This window comes from Sus scrofa, chromosome 6, assembly GCF_000003025.6.
Source record: "Sus scrofa isolate TJ Tabasco breed Duroc chromosome 6, Sscrofa11.1, whole genome shotgun sequence".
In the NCBI taxonomy this organism is placed as follows: domain Eukaryota; kingdom Metazoa; phylum Chordata; class Mammalia; order Artiodactyla; family Suidae; genus Sus; species Sus scrofa.
In genome coordinates, this window is record NC_010448.4 from 118,601,115 (window position 1) to 118,617,770 (window position 16,656).

At 39.9% G+C, this 16,656-nt stretch overlaps 1 protein-coding gene across 37 annotated transcripts in view; it reads left to right on the forward strand.

Annotated features, from left to right (window-relative positions):
• DTNA (dystrobrevin alpha) overlaps nucleotides 1-16,656 on the forward strand; it is a 420,448-nt gene that overhangs the window by 268,046 nt on the left and 135,746 nt on the right. For all 37 annotated transcript variants that reach the window (XM_021096252.1, XM_021096230.1, XM_021096248.1 and 34 more), the window contains one exon: nucleotides 13,947-14,014. In XM_021096252.1, coding sequence (XP_020951911.1) covers nucleotides 13,948-14,014 — 67 coding nt within the window. In that variant the 5' untranslated portion in view covers nucleotide 13,947. The remainder of the gene's footprint in view (nucleotides 1-13,946; nucleotides 14,015-16,656) is intronic.

Sequence of the window (16,656 nt, forward strand, 5' to 3'; positions counted from 1 at the left end):
TGGATGATTTCTTATCTTTACTGCATATATATATATATATATATATCTTTACTGGTGAGCCTTGTAATTTGTGGTATTTTTCCTTATGGTTGTGGCCTTTTCTTTTCTGCCTAGAGAAGTTCCTTTAGTATTTGTTGTAAAGCTGGTTTAGTGTTACTGAATTCTCTTAGGTTTTGCTTATCTGTAAAGCTTTTGATTTTTCCTTAAAATCTGAATGAGAGCCTTGCTGGGTAAAGGAATCTTGGTTAGAGGTTTTTTCTTTTCATCACATTAAGTATATTGTGCCACTCCCTTCTGGCCTGCAGTTTCTGCTGAAAAATCTACCAATAACCTTATCGGGGTTCCCTTGTATGTTATGTTTCTTTTCCCTAGCTGCTATCAATATTTTCTCTTTGTCTTTAATTTTGGTCAGTTTGATTAATATGTGTCTTGGGGTATTCCTCATTGGGTTTATTTTATATGGTACTCATTGCACTTCCTGGATTAGAGTGAGTGGTTCCTTTCCTATGTTAGGGAAGTTTTTGGCTATTATCTCTTGGAATGTTTTTTCTTTCCCCTTCTCTCTCTCTTCTCCTTCTGGCACCCCTATAGTATGGATGTTGGTGTGTTTAACATTGTCCCAGAGTTCTCTGAGACGCTCTTCATTTGTTTTCAATCTTTTTTCTCTTTTCTGTTCCACATCATCCAAACCTGATGTCTCCAGACACCCAAGAACCATTGTTATTTCCTTTTCCCAGTCAATCAAAATTGCTGTCCACTCCCTGTGTTTATCTCAGCCAGGTACTAAGAAGAAACCAACTAAATTAATTATACTAAGGTGAATTTTCTCATTCTTCCAGGGAAATTTGCATTTTAATGTTTTACTTTTTTTCCAACTTTATTGCTCTATCATTGATAATAAAATTATACCTATATTGTACAGTGGGATGATTTGATATACGTGTACTCTGTGAAATGACTCCCATAATTAAGTTAATTAACATATCCATCATATCACAGTTTTTTTGTTTGTTTGTTTGCTTCTGGTGAGAACACATAAGATCTACTCTCTCAGGAGTTCCCGTTGTGGCGCAGTGGTTAACGAATCCGACTAGGAACCATGAGGTTGCGGGTTCGATCCCTGCCCTTGCTCAGTGGGTTAAGGATCCGGCGTTTCCATGAGCTGTGGTGTACGTCACAGCCTCGGCTCGAATCCTGTGTTGCTGTGGCTCTGGCGTAGGCTGGCGGCTACAGCTCCGATTAGACCCCTAGCCTGGGAACCTCCATATGCCACGGGAGTGGCCCAAGAAATAGCAAAAAGACAAAAAAAAAAAAAAAAAATCTACTCTCTCAGAAAATTTCAAGTTTAAAACACAGTATTATTACCTGCAGTCGCCATGCTGTACCTTAGATCCTCAGAACTGATTCATCGTATAACTTTTTCTTTGCTCACTATTCCTGCCTTGATCTTTCTTTCTCAAGCTAAGAACTGTCTGTTTGGTTGGTTTGAGTCACATAAATGAAGAAAGTGAATAAGGGAGCAGAGTTAAGGAAAGGAAAAGAAAGAACAAGAAGGGAGGTCTAGATCAGAGAAAGAGGACAGACTGAAGAAAATGAAGGTCAGATAAGGAAAATAGAGGCATTTTATGACATACAGGTCTCTTTTCTTAGCAAAATTGCAGCATCACACAGCCCATTCACTCCATCCTGCCCAGCTCCCCTTGGCATCCACTAATGTGTGCCTTCAGTTATGCTTTAGTCCATTTCAGTGTGTGCGTGTATGTGTGCATGTGCATGTGCACACACACTCACACATATAACATCCCACCACAACTACTCGCTGGAAAAAAGAGCCATTCCCAGGAGTTCCTGTTGTGGCACAGTGGAAATAAATCCAACTAGTATCCATGAGGATTTGGATTCAATCCCTAGCCTTATTCAGTGGGCAGGGGATCCGGTGTTGCAGTGAGCTGTGGTATAGGTCACAGATGCAGCTCGGATCCTGTATGGCTATCTATGGCTGTGGTGTAGGCTGGCAGCTGCAGCTCCAGTTCAACCCCTAGCTTGGGAACTTCCATATGCCCAGGTATGGCCCTAAAAAAAAAAAAAAAAAAAAAAAAAAAAAAAAAAAAATTCTGTTGTCTTGAGTCTTACTCCATACTATTCTATTTTGGTCTTTCTTAAGAGGTCCAGTGGACTCTATTGTCAGACATGCCTGGTTTTAAACCCTAAATTTATTACTTGGGCAATTACTTAATCTCTCTGAAGCCCCGTTTCCACATCAGTAAAATGAGAATAATAAATACACCAACATATGGTGTTCTTATGAGAACATAATGAGAAAATTCCTTCACAGTGCTCAGTACCTACTATGCTTTTTTGATAAAATATTTAATTATTTTAAATAGTATCATGGCAATTCTTGTTGGTAGTGGTATTACTATTACTGTTTCTTCTCCCAGAAAGTCTGATTTTCTTGTCATATTGCAGAAAACAGTATACTTACTTGCCTCTCCCTTTTTTCCTCTCAAAAATTCAGCACTCCCCAACCGTGCAAAATAAAAAATGGAAAATTTAAAGGAAGCATGCATCCCTGGCTTACATCTGGATGCTCAATTCTCTGCCCCCCCCTTTTTTAAGGGCGACATCTGCAGCATGTAAAGTTCCTGAGAAATCCTACACCACAGCCACAGCAATTCGGGTATCCAGCCACAACAGGAACTCCCCTGCCCTACACTTTTATTCTCACCCCCTTTCCCAGTTTTCTTCATGGAAATCACCTTCCTAGAAGTCCAGATAACAATTAGCTAGTGATCAGTGATAGCCCTAGTTTTCTTTTGTTTCATTTTCCCAGAGCATCAGGAATGGACAGGGGAGGACCTGATTCTTTCTACTACTCTTTTTAAGATCTTTCAAAACAAAAGATGAGTTAGAGCCTTTCAAGCACGGGGACTCATGCCAGTGATGTCCTCAAACCCCTTGCATTTCCAGATGTGAGTTTCCGCCATCATGACACTTGGGTATTGACGTTGTGTATCCAGGTGCTTTGGTTCCTACCACATGCATCATCACGGCTCCATCTCCATGTCTTTCCTATTTTCCTGGCCTTAGGAGACCACCAGGAGCTTCTTCCCCTGTCCTCTGGGCAGTTGCTCTGTAGATGCAGCCATTTGGCTGCTCCCTTTCACTAAATGTTGGTGGTCCTTTTAAAATAAAGCTGCCTTAATTCTCACCAAGTCCTGGCTTTCATCCCTAAACTAACCCATGCAAGGAACTATATTTCCATTGTTTGTGTATCCAGGGACTTGAGCATTTTGGTGGAGTGAATATCTTTTATCAAATCATTGAAAGGGAGAAAAACTTAGAAAAGAATTATAGACGGGATAACATTGCATTGCTTAATCAGCGAATCTCTCTACACTGAGATGCTAAATTTAACTCAGTTACTTGAAAAAATGTATAATTACAATCTTTAAATTTTTCCAAATTATTTTACTTATATAAATGTGTATATATACACATATTTTACATATGCAATAAAATAACATATGGTATATATAATATATATAGTATAATCCCACTATAATGAGATAAGTGGGGCTCAGAATCCAAAACTCAAAAACTTGGGGTTGTCTTATTGCAAGATTAATGGAAACAGGCTTTTTATTATTGGGGGGGATTTTCATTTTTAATTTATTTGTTTTCACTTATTAGATATGTAGGGTAAAGAAACAGATCTATGTTTATAAACAGTGACATCCTATGCTGAATTGAGAAGCTTCCAAATGGCTGGAAGGCAGTCATTTTCAGCACCTGCCCCCAAGAAGCTAAGAACTTGGCAGTCCCAGTAGGAGAGTGATGACTTTTGCTGCAATGTTAGGGTCGCCCATAGTTCCGCCAAGACCAAGTGGGTCTATGCACATAACATTACTGCTCTTAAGAAATACAGATGTGCACACACACAGCTATTGTCCCAAAGACGCATCATATTGGATAAAACGTGGTTCTCTAGGAGTTCCCACTGTGGCTCAGTGGGTTAAGAATATAACTGCAGTGGCTTAGGTCGCTGCTGAGGTGGGGGTTCGATCCCTAGCCTGGTGCAGGGGGTTAAAGGATCTGGCATTGCCACAGTTGTGGCATACGTCCCAACTGCAGCTCAGATATAGTCTCTGGCCCGGGAACTTCTATATGCTTTGGGTGTGGCTGCTAAAAAAAAAAAAACAAAAAAAAACAAACAAACGTTGTTCTCTAACAAAATCTTAGGTCCTAGTGTGGTGCTAGAGGCAGCAGTACAGACGAACCCCTCTTTAGGATTTTCTCCCCCTGAAGACCCTTGAGGTCCTCTTGATTAAGCTCTTAGGCAGGCCTCCCATTCCTTCAGAGACATTCTAATAATTTTGAACTTCACATGACAGAGTCTGAATTTTGATCATCTTCCTCCCAAAAGGCTACTTTTTCCCCAGGGCTCCCAGCCCTGCCTTGTAGTCTTTAAACCCTGACTAACAGGAGCAGGTGAGGGTGATACCAGCTATTGAGGAGAAGTCCTAGTTGACCAAATGAAGTCAGGCAAAACCAAATGACCTTCAACATCATGCATACTCTGACCTCAGAACAGCAGGTTCCTTCCCAACTTGAAAGTACCACTGATAGTAGTTCTTTCCATACGAAAATGACTTTCTCACTCTTAATGGCATTTTCTGTTTCTTTTTTTTTTTTATCATTACATACCCATGTCAATGTATGTTTATGTATATTTACATTCCCCAAAGAATTATATCCTCCCTTGTCTCAAAGTACATTTTTTCTTCTTTTTAGGGCCACTCCTGTGGCATATGTAAATTTCCAGGCTAGGGATTGAATCAGAGTTGCATCTGCAGGCCAATGGCATAGCCACAGCAACATCGGATCCAAGCCACATCTGCAGTCTACACCGCAGCTTGCAGCAATGCCGAATCCTTAAACCACTGAGTGAGGCCAGGGATTGAATCCTTATCCTCATGGATACCAGTCAGGTTTTTAACCACTGAGCCACAACAGGAACTCCTCGAAGTACATTCTTGTCCCCTTTTTCGACTGAGACAAGCTGGATCATTAACCCACTGTGCCACAGTGGGAACTCCTCAAAGTATATTTTAAAATAGGTCTTACAAGCTAGAGAAACATATTACAAAGCAACATAAAAATTCCAACCTAGGAGTTCCCTGGTGGCTCAACAGGTTAAGGATCTTGTGTTGTCACGGTTATGGCTTGGGTCACTGCTGTGGCTTGGGTTTAGTCCCTGGCCCAGGGACTTTCACATGCCTCAGGCGTGGCCACAAAAGAAAAAGATTTTCAACCTAATGTGCAAATAAGTTCAATAATCGTACTCAACTAGCATCACATTTCTAGTTCAATCTGACTACATATCAGGAGCACCTGTGAGCTTGTTTAAAGCACAATGCTCCATTCCAACCCAGATTCAGTATCTCCAGGTAGTATTTATAACTTTGATAAAATCTCTAGGCTGGTGTGATGGGCAGTCATAGCCGAGAACTGCTAGGGTAGATACCTTTTAGGAAAGATCAAATCCCTGATAACACGTCCAGCTGTCATGACATTAAAATAGGTGAGTTCACACCCCTTATGTCCCCAAAATAAGACTCAGGTTCCAAGAGCAGAAGATGATGTTCAGGAGTTCCCGTTGTGTCTTAGCGGAAACGAATCTGACTAGGAACCATGAGGTCACGGGTTCAATCCCTGGACTCTCTCAGTGGGTTAAGGATCCGGCATTGCCGTGATGTAAGTTGCAGATGCGGCCCAAACCCCACGTTGCTGTGGCTGTGGTATAGGCCAGCGGCTACAGCTCCGATTCAACCCCTAGCCTGGGAACCTCCATGTGCCACAGGTGTGCCCCCCGCACCCCCACAAAAAAAGATGATGTTCAAAGTAAAAGACAAAATCAGAAACCCATCATAGCCATTTATTTTAGTGACAGCATTTTCCCACTTTCAGGGGTTCATCTAGATAAAGGACGAGGAGGGGAAAGCCAATGCAATTATACGTTGCCTCAGGAAAGAGCTCTGAATCCTTTTCTTATTATATTGCCAGCGATTAGAAGTAGAATGTAAATCTGAGAAAGTCCTATCAGAGGCCTCTTTCATTAACAAAAATGGAAACAGGCATTTCTATGCCACCATAAATCAATTAAAGGTGGAAAGGAGCTTGAAATGGCCTTCGCTGCTGTTATTAACTTTGTGGATTACAGCAGTTGGCTGTGGCTGAACCCAGTCTGTCATCCACCTGGAGCAAAGCAGAGGGAAATAAAGCCTGGGGAGAGTCCCATCATCCTAAACAGGAAATCTGCAAGTCTTAAGTGTTTGCTAAAGTGGCGCAGAAGCAAAGCAGAGCCAGCCTTTTCTCAAAACATTGTCAGTTTTTGTGCACTTACAGTGTGAGAGTGTGAAGCAGTGTGTGAGTTGGTTGGTATGTGTGTATGTGTCTGTGATTACAGAAATCTGGACGCTGGGAATTATTTTAATCTCGATTATAACTGCCAGTACAACCATGTTTTAAAATAAGAGGATTCCATTAAGAAGTAACATCCAGAGGAATTTCTCAGTGACATTTTTTTTTTTAAATTTTATAGCTGCAGCCACAGCATATGGAAGTTCCCAGGGCAAGGACTGAATCCAAGCCACAGCTCTGACCTACGTTGCAGCTGCGGCAACACCAGATCCTTTAATCTACTGCGCCAGGCCAAAAATCAAATCCATGCCTCCACAGTGATCTGAGCTGCCACAGTCAGATTCTTAACCCACTGTGCCACAGCAGGAACTCCTCTCAGTGATATTTGAGAGAGCTGTGGCCCCTTTCTCTCTCGTCTCCTTTTGGGGATGAAGATATTAATTTGTGTTGAACAGTGGCAGCTGGAATAAGATTACTGTCTAGCAAAATACACACTAGCCAAGGAATTTCAAAATTAAAAGCAAAAAATATGTATTCAAGTTTCTGCCCTGCCATAAAATGCTTTATGTTTTGGGGGGCAGCCATTTCACTGCCTGAGTCTCAAGTTCTTCAGCTAGAATTTGGGATAATAATATTTTCCAACCTCCTCACCAGGTTATAGGGAAAAGTTTTCTAATCTTCAGAAAGCTATGCAAATGGAAGACAGCATTAGTTTAAGCTTCTACCTTTAAAATGTCTTATGTGTCATGTGCAATGGAAATGTATGTTTATTACAGATGATGTTTGATTACAGATGTGTCGAGAAGGATGTGCTCTTTCAGTGTGAACCTCGTCTTGCTATGCCAAAATGAAATGCACTTGTCTTCCCACCACTCTGTGCCCTACATTTGAATTTGTTCTTTTTTTCTTGCTGGTTTCCATACTATCCTACGCTGTTATTTCAACCCTCCCCCATATATGGGGGCTAAGATCAGAGCCCTCCCTGTCCAGTTTTCAGCCTCTTAATGACTATGCCAGAAGAAGGGTGGCTTGGTGACCTCACCTCCTACAAATTCATTACTGCCGCAGCAGAGCAATCCTAATATGTGTGAAGTGCTGCAGGAAAGCAAAAGCCAAGGGCTTCTCCTCTGCCATTCTCCACACAACCTGCCAATCACCAAGTCTTATGGAATGTGTCCTAAAGCTCTCTCAAGTCAATCCTTTAGCATAGGGAGTTCCCTGGTGGCTCAGCATGTTAAGGATCCAGCATTGTCACTGCTGTAACTCTAGTCATTGCTGTGGCGTGGGTTTGATCCCTGGCCAGGAAACTTCTGCATGCTGCAGGTACAGCCAAAAAAATAAAAATTCTTTAGCATAAGACATATTATTTTGGGGAGTTCCCATTGTGGCTCAGTGGTAAGGAATCTGACTAGTATCCATGAGGACTTAGGTTTGATCCCTGGCCTCACTCAGTAGTTTAAGGATCTGGCATTGCTGTGAGCTCTGGTGTAGGTTGCAGATGTGGCTGGATCTGGCGTTGCTGTGGCTGTGGTGTAGGCCAGCAACTGAAGCTCTGATTCAACCCCTAACCTGGGAACTTCCATTTGCTGCAGGTGCAGCCCTAAAAAGACAAAAAAAAAAAAAAAAAAAAAAAGACATATTATCCTCAACCTGAATCACAGAAGCATCCAGGTAACTGGACTCTTCCCTTACACGTGGGTTTTTACCCCCGACACTCCTGCCTACCCAGTCTTTCTTCCACTTGACATTCTGGAGCAATCTTGCCAAAAGCTCAATCTATGTACATCAATTCCCTGCTTAAACCTTGGCTGGCATCCAGCCTCCCAGAGGAAAGCCCTGTACTGTTAGACTTGGTAAATCAGGCTTTCTAGATCGAATGCCTTTTCCCCTCCCCAGTGTCCTTGCTCACACTTGTACTCCGCAATACTGAACTATCCCCCAATTCCCAAATGCACCACATACCCTTTTTCAAGCTCCATGCTTTTTGTAATGACTCTTTCTAACTATAATTGTCCTCCCTCCACTCTAATCTATCTGAAAAATTCCTGTTCATCCTTTAAAACTCTGCTCCAGGGAGTTCCCATTGTGGCTCAGTGGTAACAAACCCTGCTAGTATCCATGGGTTTGATCCTTGGCTTCACTCAATGGGTTAAGGATCTGCTGTTGTTGTGAGCTGTGGTGTAGGTCACAGACTCAGCTTGGATCTGACGTTGCTGTGGCTGTGGTGCACGCCCGTGGCTACGGCTCCAATTTGACCCTTAGCCTGGGAATTTTCATATGCCCTAAAAAAAAAAAAAAAAAAAAAAAAAAATAAAACTCTGCTCTAGAGTCACCCTTTCTTAAACGTCTCTCTCAGACCTTCCCAAAAATAAACTACTATCTGTAGCAGCACATCCTTCCGTTATTGTTCATATTATATGAAATTACACTTATTTGTTAGAATAATTTGCTTTCCCTTCTGGACTGTGAGCTTCTTAAGGGCAGGGATCGTGTCTTATTCATCTTTAGTTTTGTTTGTTTGTTTTTGGTGTTTTAGTTTATGAGGAATTGTGATTTTTTCATTTTTTTAAAGTTTTATTGAAGTATAGTTGATTTACGAGGTTGTGATTTCCACTGTACAACAAAGTGATTCAGTTATACGTATACACACTTCCATTCTCCTTCAGATTCTTTTCCCACATAGATTATCACAGAATATTGGGTAAAGTTCTCTGTGCAATACAGCAGGTCCCCATCTACCAATCATTCCATATACCTCAGTGTGCATATGCTGATCCCAAACCCCCAGTCCATCCGTCCCACCTCCACCTGTCCACTTTGGTAACCTTAAACTTTTCAAAATCTGTGAGTCTGTTTCTCTTCTGCAAATGAGTTCGTTTGTATCCCTTTTTTTATTGTAGATTCCACATATAAGTGATGTCTTGTTTATCTTTGGATCTCAAGAATCTAGCAGAGTGTCTGACCAATTATAGCTACATTGTAAATATGTCTTAAGTAAAGGGATGGATGGATTCTCAAAAGTGAAAACACAGGCCCTGTCTAATCTGTAATCCTGAGCAGTAGTAAAAGAAACATCTGACAAGGCTTATCATTTATTTATCTTTGCCAGTTCTTTGTGATCTTTTGACATTTCTGCAATTTTTTGGTAAATTCTAAAGTATCTCATCGACATGAAGAAGCAACAAAAACTGGTCAAATCAGGCTTGTTGCTGAGCCATGCACCTTGTGACATTAGTATTATCACAGATGGTGGATTCTCCCCTTCATCTCTCTCTATATATGACTTTAGGCAGCTGTTGTTATAATGAAAGCAGGCAAAACTGAGCTCCTGGATATTTTCAGAAATGAAATGGCTCCTAAAAAAGTGTACCCCCTTCCCCTACTGACTGTTTTGCTCTTCTTTCATTCTAAAGCCATGAGAATGTTGTCAGGAATTGTATATCTCAAAGCCCACTGATCAGAGTTAAATTGAAAACTAACGAGCCCCCAGTGGTGTTTCTTGCCTGTTTGATTCATGAGCCCACAAGTCCTTCTGTGGAATCAGTGTGAGCTGTAAACGAGTGTGTCCTCTTCTTTACTGTTATGACTGCGATCAATGGAAATAAATGAATATTCTCCATTGTTTCTAATAGTGCTGCTTCCCAGGAAACTCTGGGGGTAAAACGAGAGGTATATTATTATTGCTTCTATATTTGTAATTATATTCCAGGCTCTCTGTTATTTCACAGCACTGAGATTTTCTTTGTTTTCCTTATAAAATACATGTTTTACTTAGAAGTTAGAATTAATGCCTGTTGTGTAACTAATGATGGCTCTTTTATGAGTTAATTAACCAACATGGTGATGTTGGTTGACCAAAAGGGGACATGGATGTAGTTTGCATATATTTCCACTTCTGTTTCTTAAGAAAAGATTTTGGGAGTTCCCATCTTGGCGCAACAGAAACGAATCAGACTATGAACTATGAGGTTGCAGGTTCGATCCCTGGCCTTGCTCAGTGGGTTAAGGATCCAGCGTTGCCGTAAGCTGTGGTGTAGTTCACAGGAGTGGCTCAGATCTGGCGTTGCTGAGGCTCTGGCTTAGGCCAGTAGCAATAGTCTAATTAGACCCCTAGACTAGGAACCTCCATTTGTCATGGGTGCGGCCCTAAAAAAAAAAAAAAAAAAAAAAAAAAAATTTGCTTTAAGATGCATTGTCCTAGATTATTTTTTTTAAGTGAATTTGTTTCTCTCATTCCAAATAATTAATCTTTTAAAATAATACAATTGGAATTTCCCTCTTCTATGAGTCGGTTTTTGAAAATAGAATTGAAAGTCCATTTTGGGGAAAGAAAATTTATTTTTCTTTCCTCTCTCTTCCCTCTTTTTTTTCTGTTGTATTCACTTGTTCAGTAAATATTAACTGGACAGAATGTTTGTTGATTGGATTTGGCTCAACACTGTGAAGAATTTAAAATCTTCAAAGTTACTGCCCCCAAAAATCTTAGAGAGAGAGACACACACAAAAAAATTAACTAGAAAAAGAGATGTTAGGGGGCAGTACCAAGTAAGTAGTAACAGGCAGTAAGTGCCACGCGTTCACAAGCCAGTCTTTACCTCCCTCACATGTTCATTAAGAGCCTTCCAGCCTGCCATCCTCTGTGATTTATTTTTAATGGTTCTTTTCATCCCATTCCAACTTATAGACAGATGCAGGAACATATCCTTGTTCTGTCCCCTAAGCCTCAAGAACTTTACTTCTGAGCTTTTGGAATAAAAGTTGGAAGCTATACCCAGACTATTTTGCGAATGTCCCATTATTGTCTAGCCACTTCCTCTGGAGGAAAGGAGATGGGTATGTGAGTCGGGAAGGGTGTGTTTCTCCCCACATCTCTATATCTCAACCATACTTGCACATTTAAAATCTCATAAGGGAGTTCCCATTGGGGCTCAGTGGGTTAAAAAACCCAACGTTGTCTTTGTGAGGATGCGGGTTCACTCTCTGGCCTCACTCTGTGGGTTCAGAATCCAGCACTTGCAAGCAATGGGATAGGTTGCAAATGCTGCTTGGACCCAGTGTTGCTATGGCTGTGGTGTAGGCTGGCAATGCATCTCCAATTCAACCCCTAGCCTGGGAACTTCCATATGCCACAAGTGCAGCAGTAAAAAGAAAATGTTTTTCATTAAAAAATTAAAAATCTCATAGAAAGAAAGTATTTGACTGTGTTCAGCACTGCATCGAACAAAACAAAACTGTGATTTCATCACCATTGTGCACCCAGAGTTCAGTTTGGTTCCTAGAGTACAAGTTGAGGAAGCTTCATTAAAACTCTCTGCCTTTCCAGTTACTATTGAAGCCTGGCCCTGATTATCTTATGACTCATTGTGAATGGATATACACTCTTTCCTTAACTCTGTAAACCAAGGCTGTTCCATGCTCTTCTTTTCCTTCCAGGCAATAGGCAAATAATCCTTAACTCAGAGAAGCAACTGGAGAGGCTGTTTGGCCAGCTTGTCTGACATCACATTTTGTTTCACTACCAATCTTCTTCTTTCATGCTCCAGTGAGTCATTTTGTACACAGCCCCACCATCTTTTGAGCATCTTCTGCAAGCACAGGGCACCCTCCATACCTGTGGGATCCACGCTAGGGAATCAACCAGTCAAAGGCAGATAGAGGACCAACTGTACAACACTGTTCTATATAAGGGACTTTAGCATTCAAGGATTTTGGTATTTGAGGAAGAGGGGAGGAGCTGGAACCAATCCCCTATGGAAACCAAGGGAGGATGATAGCTCCCTTAAATTTACCCCCAGGCAATCAACCTCTCTCACACTCACATGGCTTTCTTTCCACTTCCATGACTATAACTGCCTCATGGCTTTTATGCATCTATGTCTCTCCTACTAGAGAGTAAGCATCTTGAGGGCAGGAACTGTGATTTCATCACCGTTGTGTACCTAGAGTTCAGTTGGGTTGCTGGAACACAGAAGGCACTCAGTAAAGTGCCTTTGTGAAGTGAATGCTCAGTGTTGAGAAAGGGCATAGCAGACTCTGGAGGCTCAGAGGAAAGGCACCCATCCCAGCCAATCATAGCATTTGGGACAATTTCAGAGGGAGATAAACCTCATCTTAGACCTGAAGGATGACTGCAACTTATCCATGCATAGGGTGAGGGCAACCCAGACAAATAATAATAGTAATAGTAATAATAACATGGGCAAAATTCATATTTGAGAAAGAACAGACAAAAAGATCAGCTATGCCTTCTGTTACCATGCCTGAATCAAACCATAATGGTATAGGAAGTTCTCTGATGGCTCAGTGGGTTAAGGATCCTACATTGTCACTGCTGTGGCTCTGGTTACAGCTGTGGCATGGGTTCAGTTCCTGGCCCAGGAACTTGTGCATGCTTCTGTAGGTGTGGCCAAAACCAAACAAGAACCAAACTTAAAACTTTTTTTTAATGTATAATGGTATACACACATACACATATATATACACTTATATACAGACATATATGTACATATATATTATGTATGTATATATAAGTGTATATGAGTGTATGAGAGAGAAAAAAAATTTTAAATAAAAATTTTAAATTTAATTTAAAAATTTAATTAGATTTATCAAAAAATCAACTCCATCAACCTATAAAACATTTGATATTTAGCCCACAACCTTCTGTTGGGCTAAACAACATTTCCATTACCTTTCCCATTATTTTCTTTTTACTTAAGTCAAATTTTAATTTTTCATCTTGTTTTATTCTCCATTTTAACGGTTGGTTAAAGTCATTCCATTGCAGACAATAGAATGGTGGTGAATAGAGAATAGAATAGAATGAATGAGAAGAATAGAAGAGAATGAATAGAATAGAGAGGTGAGCCTAGCCACTTTGCATGGAATTGTTATGTATAGAAAACCTGTTGCAGGTTCCAAACACTTAAATTAGAGATAAACATTTAGAAAATGGCCTGCTTCTAAATTGAGGCTTTAGGTGCACACAGGACAACTTGCAATGGAATGTAGTGGAAAGCAGACTGGTTTTATTTTTTTATTTTTGTTTTTGGTTTTTATATTTATTTATTTATTTATTTATTTTATCACTCAATGAATTTAGAGCCCACTTACTAAGGCCATGAGACTCTCGATCACTTCTTGAATGGGATCTGCAATATCAGCTCTATATTCTTTGTAGGTATTCCCAAAATTGAAAATGAAACCATATGTGAACAGGACCACATAACAGGTGAAAGACTGTTATATTCAGTTATAGCACAAGCTCATCTGCTATTGTAGTTATTTGTATGTTAGAAAACAAAAATTTTACAGCTCCTTCCAGAACTACAACAATGTTATATATAGAAAATATGTACCACCATTTAAGTTAGCCAAAGTAAAGCTATTCTTTTTAAATATACACTTTTAAATACTTTGTCTCTAGGTTTGTGACATAACTACAGCAAGTGTGTTTATATAGAAATGGCTATTTGCCTCCTTAGCATGAGGCTAATACATATTGTAACCATTTTGTCTCATAGAATGATTGAAGATAGTGGGAAAAGAGGAAATACCATGGCAGAAAGAAGACAGCTGTTTGCAGAGATGAGTAAGTACAGAACTTTTAAGGAACACCCTGCAGGTTCCATGAATACTTATGGAAAGGCTAGACATAACCACTTAAACCTTATGGCCTTTCTAATTTACCTTAAATCATAAATTCTTTACATAAAATATATATTTTGGCATTTTTGCCTCCTCTTGGGTGAGAATTAAATTAGTCAATGAATCATCATAGTCATTGTTACTAGGACTGTATATCTTATATGAAAGAAAAAGGTTCATGGACCAAAATGCGTGTATATACACATGGATGCTTAATAAACCCTATTTAGTGTTGGCTTAATACAGTCCATTAAACTTCACAGTTTGTGTTCATTTCCCTCCACTGTCACAGGGTCTGGCACGTTGCAGGCACAAGGTAACATTTTTGAAATGAACCATTGAATGTCTTAACTACAAAATGATATCATATGTTCATATGGAAAAGAGGAGTCAGGCACAATTACCAGACCAAACTATAAGCTGTCATTTGGACTTCATGCAGAGGAGGAGAATCTATCCTACAGACTGGTTTCCAAAAAGTGAAAAGGAAAACAACGTTTAAAAAGAGCTTGAAGGTGACCTGCTGTACAAGGAAAACCAAACCCAGATGATGTTGACTGACCCCAGTGGAGAACTGTTTAAATAGAGGTTGTTGGTTTATGTAAATGCAAGATTGCTATATGAGTAATTGGGTGGTAGTATCTCCTTATAGACCATTTTTCTTATTCATAAGGAAGAAGAAGTTGACACTGAAGGGAAAACACACATCTCAAATTAAATGTTACAAAGAAAAAGGCACAATTCTCTTGTTGTCTTTTTATCTCTCCTTCCCTGCCTAAGGAATGAGGAGGTGCAGAAAGGAGTCATAAGCCTTTTACTCTGAGAAGTCAAGAGACAAAATTAGGTTCTCCTGAAGATTGGGACTATTTGGCAAGAATGAGGATCGGAGCAGATAAAGGAAAGCCCCAGATAATAAGATTTACAATTGCCTTTATCATTTCCCAATAATCTGGAGGCACCAAGACAGATTAGTAACTAACTAACTAACTAACTAAAATCGATGTGGGGAATCACATGAGCAAAATCAGTTGTGCTCCTTGCTTCTCCACTTTTAGAAACATGTCTAAAGAGTCTATGAGAGTTTCAGCCATGACCTTTCATGTTCCTAGGCCATACCTGGTACTGTAGCTTCACTTCAGTCCTGATCAGAGACCTGGAATTTTGACTTTTGTTGATACTAGTCTAACAGAGGAAGTGACATAGTTACTGCCTGCCCATCTAAACAAAATCCAGAGCAGCACAAATACTTTCTCATATATCATAGACTCTTAGACTGAAAAGGCAAGAGGCATGTCTATCAAGGGCCAGTGTTTTGTCCAAAAAAGAAAAAAAAAGTTTAATATTTAACATAGAAAACCAAGAAATCCTTAGGGCAAATCTTTGAATTTATCATCATTATGTTAAAGACTGCATCAGCCAACAGACTGTAAGAATTCTTATGTCATGATTTTGTAAACATTTATCTGAATTTAAGTACATTATTCCAGCTCCTTCTGCACCTCAGGCAGTGCCTGGCACAGACAAACACATGTGTCACAAATGTCTTTTTTTTTTTTTTTTTTTTTTTTGTCTTTTTGCCATTTTTTTCTTGGGCCCCTCTCGCGGTATATGGAGGTTCCCAGGCTAGGGATCTAATCAGAGCTGTTGCTGCCAGCCTACGCCAGAGTCACAGCAACACCAGATCTGAGCCATGTCTGCAACCTACACCACAGCTCATGGCAACACCAGATCCTTAACCCACTGAGCGAGAGCAGGGATCGAACCCGAAACCTCATGGTTCCTAGTTGGATTCGTTAACCACTGCACCACAACGGGAACTCCACAAATGTCTTTTGAATTAAGTTATCCAACTCAAAGAAAGATCACCGTAAGTTTTATAGCCATAGAAACAGAAAAGCTCTACATTTTTCAAGTGAGAAAGACTTAGGAAAATTATGTATTCACTTCCTAAATTAACCTTTTCATAGGCCATGCAGTTTATTAAATCATTTTGAGTTCTCCAAATTTAGTGATCAAAATAGTTAAGCAAAACACACAGATATGTATCTTTCTCCCTTTCTTCCTCACTTCAAAAAGAATACAGCTGACCTTAACAATCCATTAGCAAGCATCATGTCCAAAGTAACACTAAGTAGGACATGACCATAGTAAGTATGATTGTGCCAGAGAAAACAATTGGCTGATTTCAAAGGGAGAAATTGATATTGACTGACTGTCAGACAAGAAAGGTAATCTCATTGAGAATGTGTTAAATATTTGAAATATATATGGGTTACCCTAGTTCTATCAGCAGGACTCCAAAGAAAGACAAGGAATCTATTATCAGAGAAGACTGACATTGAAACTTGGAAAATAACTTCTTCCAGGAATCTGTGATATCTAGACAGGGAGCTAAAAAAGAAGAAGGAATTTGTAAATCTGGTCAGCTAAGTACTACTTAGAAGTAGTTCTTTTTTAAACACCAAAGGAAAGTGCCAAAGAGATTCTTGGTTTTAGAAATTACAAATGCCAAAGAAAAAAAAAAAAAGGAGTTAAGAATGCAAGGAAGATTTTATTCAAGACTATTGCAAGAGAGGAGAGAGACTG